The following is a 14,548-nucleotide window of genomic DNA, read 5'->3' as shown; positions in this document are numbered from 1 at the left end:
TCACAAAACAGTTTATCATCTTGTTCCTTACCCACTGACCAGCAGCAGTGATCTAAACCTGAATTCTTTCATTTATTGACAAACCAAGGTGATTGGCCAAAGCCCATAGTGCAGGACAGTACAAAAGCCCACAAAGAATAAAAGTGAAGAAGCGATAAATCAGGATGCAGTGATTAGGTAATGCAAAACTTGGGTTTTAAAAGACTGCAGATTGTAGGAGGATGCGCAAGGGATGTAAGGAATTCCACAGTTCGAAGCCTTGAAAGAGATTGGCCCTGAATTTGTGGTCGGCGGTCTAACTAAGGAATACACCGCCAACCTCCGAACGGAATCCGCACTTACCTGCTGCGAACCCCCCTTCGAGAAGTTGCTTTGAAACGCTGTGGAGTTGTGCACAGCGTAGTGGCCCACAGAACCCAGGGGCGCACCGTTGTGCATATGTGTACTTGGGATAACTTGGGGTGATGCTCCTTTCACTAGCCAATCAGGAAACATATAAATCCCCGTATATTATTATGTAGTTACAACTTGTAAATTAAACGGTGTGATACTAATTCTGTTTATTTCACAAGTACAGTACTTGGCTTTAAAAAGCACAGGGAATACTTTGGAGTAAGTGCAGTTATTTACTGGAAGATTCAGCAAGATTAAAAGAAAATTAAAATGATCTCATCCTTCAAACCGAGCCTTTGTAGCTGCCTGGCAGGTTCTTTTACATGTTCGTTTTTGATTATTATACAATGTTATCATCCCCCCTCCCCTTACGCTGTGCAAACAGGCTGCTGCGCCTGTTTACACCAGCCATAAAAATTTCCAGCGTAATTGATGTGCGGTAGGTGGGCAATTAGCCCAACTTTTCGCCAGCACATCATTTGAATGAGGACTTGAAAGTTGCAACGGATCATCTGTCTATTCGGAACTTGACAAATTGCAAATTCGGGATTTAGCGCAAGTCCCAAATTTGTGGTCAATTTCAAAGGCATGAGAGTACGCCGTCATACTGACCGCAAATTCAGGGCCATTAGTTAGATTAGGATACTGCAATGAGTCTTTGAGTGGGTGGAATATTCTCCTCCATGACCCTGCCTGAAATTTGGTGGGATTGTGGCTGGGAATTACAGAAAATTTGGGTAGTGAGGCCCACTGTCACATAAACCCTGCAAACGGGAAGTCAGTGTCAAATGAAATTCAATAACGAAAAATGTGGGGCAATACTTCAACCCTCTCCTCTGAATCCACCATAACTCTGTCCTATTTCCCAGGATTGGGGCTCATTTGTGATGCACTGTGCACTTCTGATGGGGTTCCTGCCACTATGGGAAAGACTGCTTGTTCAAAGAGGACAATCTCAATGGTGGTGCTGCAGAGACTCCAGTGCAGCACCAGAAGAGCTGATGAGGGACCTTGAAAGGACAAAGTGAAATGACCCACTGACCAGGGCCTTCAGCCCATAAATGTTGGGGGCTAGACCAGAGTCAGAGGAGGTCACTACAAGGCTCTCTCTTCCATGAGGAGCCTACCTCTACCTTCCTCACGACAGCACAAGGAAGCGGCGGTAACACATGTAGATGAAAGGGAAATCTCGAGGGATCCATGCACCGCCTCCCTGCCACCATTTACATGTGACAAGCATAGAAGGAGAGACCGGTGTCGGTCCCAGTGAGGGTGGTGAGAGGGAAACTCAAGTCAGACAGTGAGGTGACGGTCAACCTCAACGCCCAGAGTTTACTTCATTCTACAATTTCGGGTGGGATAGTGGAGGAGAATCCTGCGTTTGAACTCTACTGTTCTGGCTATGTATGTCAGAATTTGATTAGCTTTTTATTAATTGCATTGCCACGTTGATTAGACATTGAAAGTGAAGTGGACGCTGTTGTTACCTAGTCCTTTTCTAAATCTCCCGTGATAAGTCAGGTTCATTAATTTTGTATTTGTGACGTGTATATTTGTGAGCATTGTATAAAACATTCCGTTTATCAGTGTTAAATTCCATTTGCTGTTTGACAGTTGCTGAGCTAGCCTAAATCCTATTGCAAATCCTTTGCTACACCCTTTGTCTCTCCTGCTCTCCCTGCTATAGTGTGTTCAGCAAATGCGACAGCTTACCTTCAGTTTCAATAATCCTAAAAAGTGAGTTATTAAGTTGACTGATTCAGACAAATTTGTATTTCCGAAGGTCAGGATGTGAGTATGAATGTAAGATTCTACATTCAAAGTAAAATAACCCTTATTATTCTGCACATTTGGCAGAAACACATTTTACACTGGTTCTCAGAGGGCACTACCTGCAAACTGAGAATGCCTTCTTGAGATTTCCTTCTGTGCACTACCGTGGAGTGCCTGTGCAGGAGGACATCAAGAGAAGGCATATGAAAGCAATGGTAAGTGCCTCTAAGTGCTGTTATTAAACCATTTTTAAAAAATTGTCCCAGAATCAAAGACGAGTTGCCATGGAAACGGAACAGTTTCTGGTTGAGAACATGTATTCCAGGAGCTGATATGCTCATTGAGTGTGCGTCACCAGAGGCCAGGAAATGGCATTCCTGAGAGCTGTGACAATTTGTAAGGAGATTTTTATTGCTTTTTGGAAAAATTGTGTCTGTGTGCATGTGTGTATGTGAAGGTAAAATGACCACACAGCAGAGTCACAACCATGGGTATAGATTTGTGAGGATATCAGGGTTTGGAGTGAGGAGGTGGTGGGGGGGCGGGGGGATGGGGGTAGACATAACCAATATCAAAAAAATTGTTGGGACATGGTCCCTCCCCTCCTTCCCCGAATAGTTTCAGACAAGTCATCCAAGATTCTCTCACTTGTTCCTTAGCGGGGACTGACACAGTCAAGCAACTGGCAAATGTTGCACTGTGTCTGTAACAAGAACTTTGAAGTCAGGATCCATAATATTTAGTCAAATTTCATCGAAGACCAATATTACTTTGTAACAAATGCCTCATCTGCTTCATGGTCACTGCTGCAACCGGATAAAAATGATCCATTACAAATTTAATTTACTTGTTTTAATAGTGTAACTACCACATAATAGCACTAATAATAATTACATTAATCAATGCGTTGGACACTATATAGTTGAGAATGGACTCCAGTTATTATCACCTATAGTATTGTGAATTAGATATTAACCCTCCTGTCAATTGGAATATGTACATGAACCATGGAATAAAATGGAACAAACAGCTGAGCTGAGTCGAATCTCCCTCTGCATTCTTTTATTCCTCCATCGAATCTCTGATCTCGAAGTTACTGGTTCAGATAGAAAATCTGGCCGTCAATACATGTACACCTGTGGGATAATTAGACAGGTAAAGCCCCTTGGGATGTTTTACTATGTTAAAGCCGCTTTATAAGTGCAAGTTGTCATTGCTGTTAGAGCTCAGCAAAACATAATCCTTCCACTCAGCACTCCAGTGGTTTCTTTTCTTTTCTTCCATCGTTTAATGCCTTCTGCCTGTATGTTATATTTGTCATTCTTTCTAACCCTCTGTCTAGCTTTCACTACTTTTATGAATGTTCCTGTCTTAGCTTCTCATCTGCTAAAGGTGACAGTCTTACCCATGCTCCTTAGCTTGGGTAAAAGCCCATAACACAGTACCTAAAGTATTTTCAGCTGTTAGACGAACAAGGGTAAGAAGGACTGCAATGTAACTGTGCACTATAAGCTCCTTAGCATAGCTCCAAACACTTCGTGAAGCTGATTTCGATATGCACAGTGCTTCTGACATCAATGCCAGAAGGGTGCCATTGGTGCCAATTCCGTGACAACATTAACTTGCATTTATACAGCACTTTTGATGTTCCACTGTTAGTTTTGGATTATTAGCATACGTCGTCCAGGGCTGTATTTTGGACAATTGGGTGTAAAGACATCTGAGCTATTTTTCTTTCTTCCAGCACAATGCTTTTAGTTCCGTGGCATCTTTAAGACTTATAACACATGTATCTTAAGACTTTTATAATATCCCAATATGATTGAATTACTTAAGCGCTTGGGGTTCTCCTCTGAATAATTGGCTAAGTGGTCCCTGGTAATAAAAAAGTTACTGCTGTGTTAAACGTACATCAGAAAATGTGGTACATTTTTAAAGCCATCAGAAGGAACTCCACCGAACAAAGTGCAGGCTTCTACTTGGCATTAATTCAGTTACAAAATGACTGCTATCAAAACTGCTATCGATGGGAGGGAGAAGGGGGTTAAAAAGTGAAATGCGTGGAACGTAACCCCCAAACTGGCATGCACGTGACCGCTGCTATTTTACGGCAGTGGATATCGGGGCGCCCGAGAGTCCTGCCGTGGAGAGGCGGGAAACTTATTAACATATTTAAATAGAGCTCCTACAGTGCAATTGGGAGCCCGATTTGAAGTTAACTACTGCTGCACGGGTTTCCCAAGGCTGAGGGAACTCGATAATGAAATGGAGGGCGGAGGCCGGAGATGTCGGCCCTTCAAGGAAGCTTCAGCCTCCCCAAGCTCCAATTGCCAGCCTCCCCTCCCCTCCCCTCCCCATCAGCCCCGATCTCCAGCCTGCCCCGGTCCTCCCGATTGAAGGCTTCTCCCCGCCCCACTCCCGATCGTTGACCTCCCCCCACTCCCGATTGCCGATATTCCCCCTCTCCCGATTGCCGACCTCCCCCACGCTCGATTCATAGAAACATAGAAACATAGAAGGTAGGAGCAGGAGTAGGCCATTCAGCCCCTCGAGCTTGCACCGCCATTCAATGCAATCATGGCTGATCATCCAAACTCAGTACCCTGTCCCTGCTTTCTCCCCATACCCCTTGATCCCTTTAGCCTTAAGAAATATATCCAACTCCTTCTTGAATATATTGAATGAATTGGCCTCTACTGCCTTCTGTGGTAGAGAATTCCACAGGTTCACCACTCTCTGGGTGAAGAAATTCCTCCTCATTTATGTCCTAAATGGCTTACCCCTTATCCTTAGACTGTGACCCCTGGTTCTGGACTCCCCGACCATCGGGAACATCCTTCCTGCATCTAGTCTGTCCAGTCCTGTCAGAATTTTATAAGTTTCAATGAGGTCCCCTCTCATTCTTCTAAACACCAGCGAGTATAAGCCTAATCGACCCAATCTCTCCTCATATGTCATTCCTGCCATCCCAGGTATCAGCCTAGTGAATCTTCGCTGAACTCCTTCCATGGCAAGAACATCCTTCCTCAGATAAGGTGACCAAAACTGCACACAATACTCAAGATGTGGTCTCACCAAGGCCCTGTACAACTGCAGCAAGATATCCTTGTTCCTGTACTCAAACCCTCTCGCTACGAAGGCCAACATACCATTTGCCTTCTTAACCGCCTGCTGCACCTGCATGCTTACCTTCAGCGACTGGTGCACAAGGACACCCAGGTCTCGTTGCACTTCCCCTTCTCCCAATCTATTGCCATTCAGATAATAATCTGCCTTCCTGTTTTTGCCACCAAAGTGGATAACCTCACATTTATCCACGTTATATTGCATCTGCCATGCTTCTATGGAATATAATGTTGGAAAGTGTGAGGTTATGCACTTTGGCAGAAAAAATCAAAGAGCAAGTTATTATCTAAATGGAAAGAAACTACAAAGTGCTACAGTACAAAGGGATCTGGGGGTCCTGGTGCATGAAACACAGAAGGTTAGTATGCAGGTACAGCAGGTGATCAGGAAGGCCAATGGAATCTTGGCTTTTATTGCAAGGGGGATGGAGTATAAAAGCAGGGAAGTCTTGCTTCAGTAATACAGGGTACTGGTGAGGCCACACCTGGAATACTGCGTACAGTTTTGGTTTCCATATTTAAGAAAAGTTATACTTGCTCTCGAGGCAGTTCAGAGAAGGTTCACTCGGTTGATTCTGGAGATGAGGGGGTTGACTTATGAGGAAAGGTTGAGTAGGTTGGGCCTCTACTCATTGGAATTTAGAAGAATAAGAGGTGAGCTTATCGAAACATATAAGATTGTGAGGGGGCTTGATCGGGTGGCTGCGGTGAGGATGTTTCCACTGATGGGTGAGACTAGAACTAGGGGGCATAATCTTAGAATAAGGGGCTGCCATTTCAAAATTGAGATGAGGAGAAACTTCTTCACTCAGAGGGTAGTAAATCTATGGAATTTGCTACCTCAGAGAGCTGTGGAAGCTGCGACATTAAATAAATTTAAAACGGAGATAGACAGTTACCTAGCTGATAAGGGAATTAAAGGTTATGGGGAGCGGTCAGGGAAGTGGACGTGAATCTAGGTTTGGATCAGCCATGATCCTATTGAATGGCGGAGCAGGCCCGAGGGGCCGTATGGCCTACTCCTGCTCCTACTTCTTATGTTCTTATGTTCTTATGCCCAATCACCCAACCTGTCCAAATCATCCTGGAGTTTCTCGGCATCCTCCTCACAGCACACACGCCCACCCAGCTTTGCGTCGTCTGCAAATTTGGAGATATTACACCTAGTTCCCTTGTCTAGATCATTAATATATATTGTGAATAGCTAGGGTCCAAGGACCGATCCCTGTGGTACCCCACTAGTTACTGCCTGCCACTCGGAAAAAGACCCATTTATTTCAACTCTTTGCTTTCTGTCTGCCAACCAGTTCTTTATCCAAGTCAATACCTTGCCCCCAATCCCTTAACTTTACACGCTAATCTCTTATGCGGGACCTTATCGAAAGCCTTCTGAAAGTCCAAAAACACCACATCCACTGGTTCTCCCTTATCTATTTTACCAGTTACATCCTCAAAAAATTCCAGTAGATTAGTCAAGCACGATTTACCTTTTGTAAATCCATGTTGACTTTGTCCGATCCTGTCACTGTTTTCCAAGTGCTCTGCTATTACATCTTTTATAATGGACTCTAGCATTTTCCCCACTACCGATGTCAGGCTTACCGGTCTGTAATTCCCCATTTTCTCTCTACCACCTTTTTTGAATAGTGGGGTAACATGAGCTACCCTCCAATCCATGGGTACTGTTCCAGATTCCATCGAATGTTGGAAGATGATCAGCAATGCATCTACTATTTCTAGGGCCACTTCCTTAAGTACCCTAGGATGTAGATTATCAGGCCCTGGTGATTTATCGGCCTTCAATCCCATCAATTTCCCTAACACCATTTCCCTACAAATACTGATTTCTTTCAGTTCCTCCCTTTCATCAGACCCTATGTTCCCCGACATCTCTGGGAGATTATTTGTGTCCTCCTTTGTGAAGACAGAACCAAAATATGTATTTAATTGGTCTGCCATTTCTTTGTTCCCCATTATAAATTCCCCTGATTCTGACTGCAAGGGACCTACGCTTGACTTCACCAATCTTTTTCTCTTCACATATCTATAAAAGCTTTTACAGTCAGTTTTTATGTTCCCTGGAGGCTTACTCTCATATTCTATTTTCCCCTTCTTAATTAATCCCTTTGTCCTCCTTTGTTGAATTCTAAACTGCTCCCAATCCTCAGGTTTACTGCTTTTTCTGGCCAATTTATATGTCCTCTCCTTGGATCTTATGCTATCCCTAATTTCCCTTGTTACCCACAGTTGAGTCACCTTTTTTGTTTTACTCCTGACCTCCCCCCCGTCATGATTGCCAGGGATTGTCTTCAACGGTATTCTCTCCTGCCCGCTGACCAGGCTGCCCATTTGGCTGGCTGTCAGGCAGGTGGCAGAGCTACAAGAAGATAATGAGGTCCTGCCATTAAGATCGGCAGGACCTCCGCGTCCCTTTCCGGGTTCTTTGGCTGTTTTCAGCCCCACCTGTACACTCCCTGATGGTTACCTGAGCCACGCGCAAATTGGCATTGGGACAAACAAATTAGAACATTAAATGTATGGCTGAAAGAGTGGTGTGGGAGGCAGGGGTCTCCCTTCATGGGGCACTGGCACCAGTACCGGGAAAGAGGGATCGGTTCCATTGGGACGGGTGCCACTTAAACCCGGTTGGGACCAGTGTCCTCGTGAATCAAATAACTAGGGCGGTAGATAGGGCTTTAAACTAATGAAGTGGGCGGGGGGGGCGTGCGGTGGGAGGATCAGGAAAGGGTAAATTCAAAAGTAATAAGAGAAATGTCAAGGCTGTAGAGCAGAGTAGCGATTTGGGTAAAAATAAGCAGAGTGGGCCAGGAAGGGACAGAGAGCTTAACAAAGGTAATAGGGCATTAGAGACTAAGGTGACATCAGGGAAAAATAGAAAAAAGTTCAAACTAAACGCACTATATCTGAATGCGTGAAGCATTTGCAACAAAATAGATAAATTAATAGCACAGATAGAAATAAATGATTTTGAACTAATAGCCATTACGGAGATGTGGTTGCAGAGTGACCACGGCTGGGAACTAAATATTCCAGGATACTTGACTTTTAGAAGAGATAAGCAAAATGGAAAAGGAGGAGGGGTAGCCCTGATAATAAAGGATGGGATAAAAACAGTAGAGAGAAAGGATCTTAGCTCAGAAAATCAAGATGTAGAATCAGTTTGGGTGGAGCTAAGAAACAACAAGGGGCAGAAAACACTGGTGGGAGTAGATTATAGGGCCCCAAATAGTAGTTGTTGTGTCGGGCAGAGTATAAATCAGTAAATTAGAAGTGCATGTAACAAGACTAATACAATAATCATGGGGGACTTTAATCTTCATATAGACTGGGCAAACCAAATTTGCAGTAATAATGTGGAGGACGAGTTCATGGAATGTAATCAAGATAGTTTTCTTGATCAGTATGTTGAGGAACCAACTAGGGAACAGACTATTTTAGATCTAGTGTTGTGCACTGAGAAAGGGTTAACTAATAGCCTTGTAATAAAGGAACCTCTGGGGAAGAGTGATCATAATATGATAGAATTTTATATTGAGTTTGAGAGTGATTTAGTTAAGCACAAAACTAGGGTCTTTAATCTGAACAAAGCAAACTATGTATGTATGAGAGCAAGTTGGCTAAGATAGATTGGGAAACTAGATTAAAAGATATGACAGTAGCTAAGCAATAACAAACATTTAAAGAATAAATTCATAATTTGCAACAAATATACATTCCCCTCAGGAATAAAAACCCCATGGGATTAGTAGTCCAACCATGGCTAACAAGAGAAGTTGAAGATAGTGTTAGATTAAAGGAAGAGGCCAAAAAAAATAGTAAGCCTGAGGATTGGGAGGATTTTAGAATTAAGCAAAGGATGACCAAGGCATTGATAAAGAAAGAAAAAAGAGAATATAAGAGTAAAAGCTTCTATAGATATGTAAAAAGGAAGGGATTAGCGAAAGTAAATGTGGGTCCCTTAGAGGCAGAGACAGGAGAAATTATAATGGGGACAGACATTAAATGAATACGTTATATCTGTCTTCACAGTAGAAGACACAAATAACATTCCGAAAATAATGGGGAACCCAGGGTCTAGCGAGAATGAGGAACTTAAAGAAATTAGTATTAGTAAAGAAATAGTACTGGAGAAATTAATGGGACTAAAAGTAGACAAATCCCTGGACATAATGGCCTACATCTTAGCATTTTGAAAGAGGGAGCTACAGAGATAATGGATGCATTAGTGGCTATCGTGCTGAAGACTTGTGCTCCAGAACTAGCCGCGCCTCTAGCCAAGCTGTTCCAGTACAGCTACAACACTGGCATCTATCCAACAATGTGGAAAACTGCCCAGGTATGTCCTGTCCAAAAGATGCAGGACAAATCCAACCCGGCCAATTACCGCCCCGTCAGTCTACTCTCAATCATCAACAAAGTGATGGAAGGTGTCATTGATAGTGCTATCAAGTGGCACTTACTCACCAATAACCTGCTTACAGATGCTCAGTTTGGATTCCGCCAAGACCACTCGGCTCCCGACCTCATTATGGCCTGGGTCCAAACATGGACAAAGGAGCTGAATTCCAGAGGTGAGGTGAGAGTGACTGCCTTTGACATCAAGGCAGCATTTGATCGAGTGTGGCATCAAGAAACCCTAGTAAAGCTGAAGTCAATAGGGATCGGGGGGAAAACATTCCACTGGCTGGAGTCATACCTAGCACAAAGGAAGATAGTTGTAGTGGTTGAAGTTCAATCATCACAGCCCCAGGATATCGCTGCAGGAGTTCCTCAGGGCAGTGTCCTAGGCCCAACCATCTTCAATTGCTTCATCAATGACCTTCCCTCCAACAGAAGGTCAGAAATGGGGATATTCGCTGATGACTGCACAGTGTTCAGTGCCATTCACAACTCCTCAGATAATGAAGCAGTCCATGCCCGCATGCAACAAGACCTGGATGACGTTCAGGCTTGGGCTGATAAGTGGCAGGTAACATTCGTGCCACAGAAGTACCAGGCAATGACTATCTCCAACAAGCGAGAGTCTAACCACCTCCCCATGACATTCAATGGTATTACCATCGTCAAATCCCCCACCATCAACACCCAGGGGGTCACCATTGACCAGAAACTTAACTGAACAAGCCACATAAATACTATGGCAACAAGAACAGGTCAGAGGCTGGATATTCTGCAGCGAGTGTCTCAACTCCTGACTCCCCAAAACCTTTCCATTATCTACAAGGCACAAGTCAGGAGTGTGATGGAATACTCTCCACTTGCCTGGATGAGTGCAGCTCCAACAACACTCAAGAAGCTCGACATCATCCAAGGACAAAGCAGCCTGCTTGATTGGCACCCCATCCACCACCTTAAACATTCACTCCCTCCACCACTGGCGTACCGTGGCTGCAGTGTGTACCAGCTACAAGATGCACTGCAGCAACTCGCCAAGGCTTCTTCGGCAGCACCTCCCAAACCTGTGACCTCTACCACCTAGAATGACAAGAGCAGCAGGCGTATAGGAACACCATCACCTCCAAGTTCCGCCCCAAGTCACACACCATCCTGACTTGGAAGTATATCGCCGATCCCTCATTTTCGCTGGGTCAAAATCCTGGAACTCCCTCCCTAACAGCACTGTGGGAGTACCTTCACCACAAGGACTGCAGCGGTTCAAGAAGGCAGCTCACAACCACCTTCTCGAGGGCAATTAGGGATGGGCAATAAATGCTGGCCTTGCCAGCGATGACCGCATCCCATGAACGAATAAAAAAAAATTATAGTCCCCATGGATTGGAAGGTAGCAAACATAACCCCGCTATTCAAGAAAGAAGGAAGAGAGTAACAGTGAACGATAGACTAGTTAGCCTGACATCAGTAGTAGGGAAAATGCTAGAATCTATCCTGCTCCTGTTTCTTATGTTCTTATATTCTCCCCGCCTCCCCGTATACATCGGGGCCAGAGTGTCGCTAATGAGGGTGTCCAATTGTTCCCCACAAATGCATTGACATTTATTTTCACATTCAGTTCCTGATATTCCTCCCCTGCTTTGCCTAGCCACTGAATAGGCAAGGCACACCCAAAGTGTATTGCACCTCTCTATGCCTCAGTGTGCCTGGACTTTATGGATCGTGACATTCCTCCCGAGAGGCCTGCAGCTGTGGGACTGGATGCTGGCCTTCAGAGCATTCTAGCCGCTGTTGGAGATCAACGGAGGCTGCAAAAGGGGGTAGAATTTATTATATTAGACATCCTTTGTCTTGCTGTTTGGCTCCCTCAGACCGTCTGATCTGCAAGGCCTAACACCAGTTCATTCAGGTGCCCCTGAAAATGAATGAGGAAACAGGAGAGCTTGAGATCGGCCCATCTCTCTTCATTTCCAGGGCTGCCCTTACATTGGCCCTGCATCTGTCATAGGCACCAGGCCATGTCCGCCCCTTTAGGTAAACCCAGAGAATCTTAGAGTAACATTGTGTCAGATACCATTCCCCTTTTCTTCTCTGTTGTGCAGGGAAACTGAGCCTTCTCGAAGTGGTACTGAGAGGACTATCAGGGCGAATAAAGTAATATTTGTCAGCTACCAGACAATTTGACCTCGATTTTCCAACTGTAACACCAGTTGTAACTCATTCAGTTTAACGGGGTTACCATCAGCATTATAATTTAGGCCTTTCTATTGAAATCTTCTGAAGTATATATCGAAGTCTAATGTGCGGCAATGAATTTTACGCATCATTTATAGTTGTACTAAATGGTTTGCATCTTCGGAGATCAAAGCCATATTACGAAAGGCTCTGTTTGAAGCCCTCATTAATACCCACTAATCCTCGACACAGCTCCACAGTGTTCAGATCCAGTGCTGCTGCCTGCTTGCTTTGGATTTTAGGGATTAGTTAATAGCTCCTCCCTGCAAGAGCTCATCAAGATTCTTGTACAGTAGCTGGCCAATGAACCAGATATAACTGGACAATTTCCTGGGGCTTTTTGTAATTGTTTAGGAAACAGGTTTAGCATCTAAAATATGTAAGTGATTATTTTCATTTCTAAAAGTCTTTAAAAACTATATAATTTACTGTTCTGTACTAACAATTTGCTAGTCTAACTGTATTCGAAATTATAGATTTACATGGGCATTGAGGTAAATTGTTTATATGGACAGTATGAGCCACAGGCTTATTTTAAGGTAGTGTTTTCTTTTACTAAAAGTCATCTTAATAAGTAAAAATTTACGTATTTCTTTGGCCATAATTGCAGTTAGAGAACATTTGTTCTGATGTTTTAATATTTTTCAAATTAAATGGCATCCGTGTTTTAGTAGTCACTGATTATTGACTAGCTTTGTATTGCCATATGGCATTGCTATGCCATCAATATCTGTATTTACATAGAATTACATAGAATCTACAGCACAGAAACAGGCCATTCGGCCCAACTGGCCTCTGCTGATTTTTATACTTCTCACGAGCCTCCTCCCACTCTGAGTACATCTTCACACCCTGTCCAATATCCCACTATTCTCTTCTCCCTCACGTATGCACCAAGCCTTCCCCCCACTCTTTAAATGTGTCAATGTTAATCTGTTTCAACCAGTTCATGTTCTCACCATCCTCTGTGTTGCGAAATTCCTGTTAAATTCTTTATTTGATCTGTTTGTCGTTATTTTATATTGTACGCCCCTTTGTTCTGGGTTCTCTGGTCCTTGTTATTTTTCTTTGCTGAAGATCTTTTCATTTTTCATGAGGGTGTCAGAAATATGCAACCGATCTACAGTAAAATCACTCTAACCCTGATCTTTTATTTCTAATGCTAGCCTTATACTACCACTGATGTTAGTAGATAGTATGAGAAACCATACATGTTGCCACCAACTGTGGAATGGAGGTAACCAGCTAGTTAACACTGCTCAAATGGGGGCAGGAAACACCATTTTCTGGCTTGCACCAAAAATACTATGACATTAATATTGCACTGTTGCTTTTTCTATAGCCTTTGTTACTATTGGCGATTGCCCAGTAAACAATTACACACTAATTGAACAGGGAGGGTGGTACACTGATATGTCACCACTTTGAATTATTGATGTTTGCGATTTTAAATTACATTCTGAGTGTGTACTGTATAAACATTGAATCACTTTCTGTGTATGATGTGTTGTAGTGTATAAATATTGAATTACATTCCATATATGATGTGTTGCTGTGTATGAACATTGAATTACAGTCCATGGATCATGTGTTGTAGCATGTAAACATTGAATTACATTTCCAGTATCATGTGTTGTAATGTACACAGCCAATGAAGAACATTTTGAAGTGTAGTAATGTGTTGCAATGTAGGAAATGCAGCAGCCAATTTACACACAGCAGTATTCCACAAACAACAATGTGATAATGTGATCATCTGTTTTTAGTGATGTTGATTGAGGGATAAATGTTGACCAGGACACTGGGGAGAACTCCCCTGCTCTTCTTCGAATAGTGGTGTGTGTGATCTTTTACATCCCAGTGAGAGTAGACAAGGGTAATGCAGTAGATGCAATTTACCTAGATTTCCGAAATGCTTTTGATAAGGTGCCACATAATAGACTAATGATTAAGATCAGAGCATGCAGAGTCAGGGGACAAGTAGTAGAATGGATAGCTAGCTGGCTTCAAGACAGAAAGCAGAGAGCAGAGGTACAGGGTAGCTATTCAGAGTGGCAGAAGTCTGAAAGCGGTGTCCCAAAAGGATCAGTGCTGGGACATAGAAACATAGAAAATAGGAGCAGGAGTGGGCCATTCGGCCCCTTGAGCCTGCTCCGCCATTCAATGAGATCATGGCTGATCATCCAAATTCAGTACCTTGTCCCTGCTTTCTCCCCATATCCCTTGATCCCTTTAGCCTTAAGAAATATATCTAACTCCTCCTTGAATATATTTAATGAATTGGCCTCAACTGCCTTCTGTGGTAGAGAATTCCACAGGTTCACCACTCTCTGGGTGAAGAAATTCCTCCTCATCTCAGTCCTAAATGGCTTACCCCTTATCCTTAGACTGTGACCCCTAGCTCTGGACTCCCCGACCATCGGGAACATCCTTCCTGCAGCTAGTCTGTCTAGTCCTGTTAGAATTTTATAAGTTGTGAATAACAGGACCACTGTTGTTCACAATTTATATTAACGATTTAGACTCTGGAATCAAAAACACAATTTCTAAATTTGCGGATGACATGAAATTCAGGGTGGGGGATAGTCAATACTGAGGAGGACTGCAAC

The 14,548-nt window shown here is 43.4% G+C and overlaps 1 protein-coding gene across 3 annotated transcripts in view; it reads left to right on the top strand.

The window, feature by feature from the left end:
- myo3a (myosin IIIA) overlaps window positions 1–14,548 on the top strand; it is a 722,675-nt gene that overhangs the window by 5,901 nt on the left and 702,226 nt on the right. For 2 of the 3 annotated variants that reach the window (XM_085987740.1, XM_085987738.1), the window contains exon 1: window positions 12,216–12,318. The exons of the other annotated variant lie outside the window; for it this stretch is intronic. In XM_085987740.1, the coding sequence (XP_085843866.1) occupies window positions 12,317–12,318 (2 nt within the window). In that variant the 5' untranslated portion in view covers window positions 12,216–12,316. Of the gene's footprint in view, window positions 1–12,215; window positions 12,319–14,548 lie in introns of those variants that run through there. 3 annotated transcript variants of the gene reach the window in all.

This window comes from Somniosus microcephalus, chromosome 5 (assembly GCF_052327205.1).
Source record: "Somniosus microcephalus isolate GS21.2 chromosome 5, FLI_Smic_1.0, whole genome shotgun sequence".
Lineage (NCBI taxonomy): Eukaryota > Metazoa > Chordata > Chondrichthyes > Squaliformes > Somniosidae > Somniosus > Somniosus microcephalus.
This window is presented reverse-complemented; position numbering and strand designations above follow the sequence as displayed.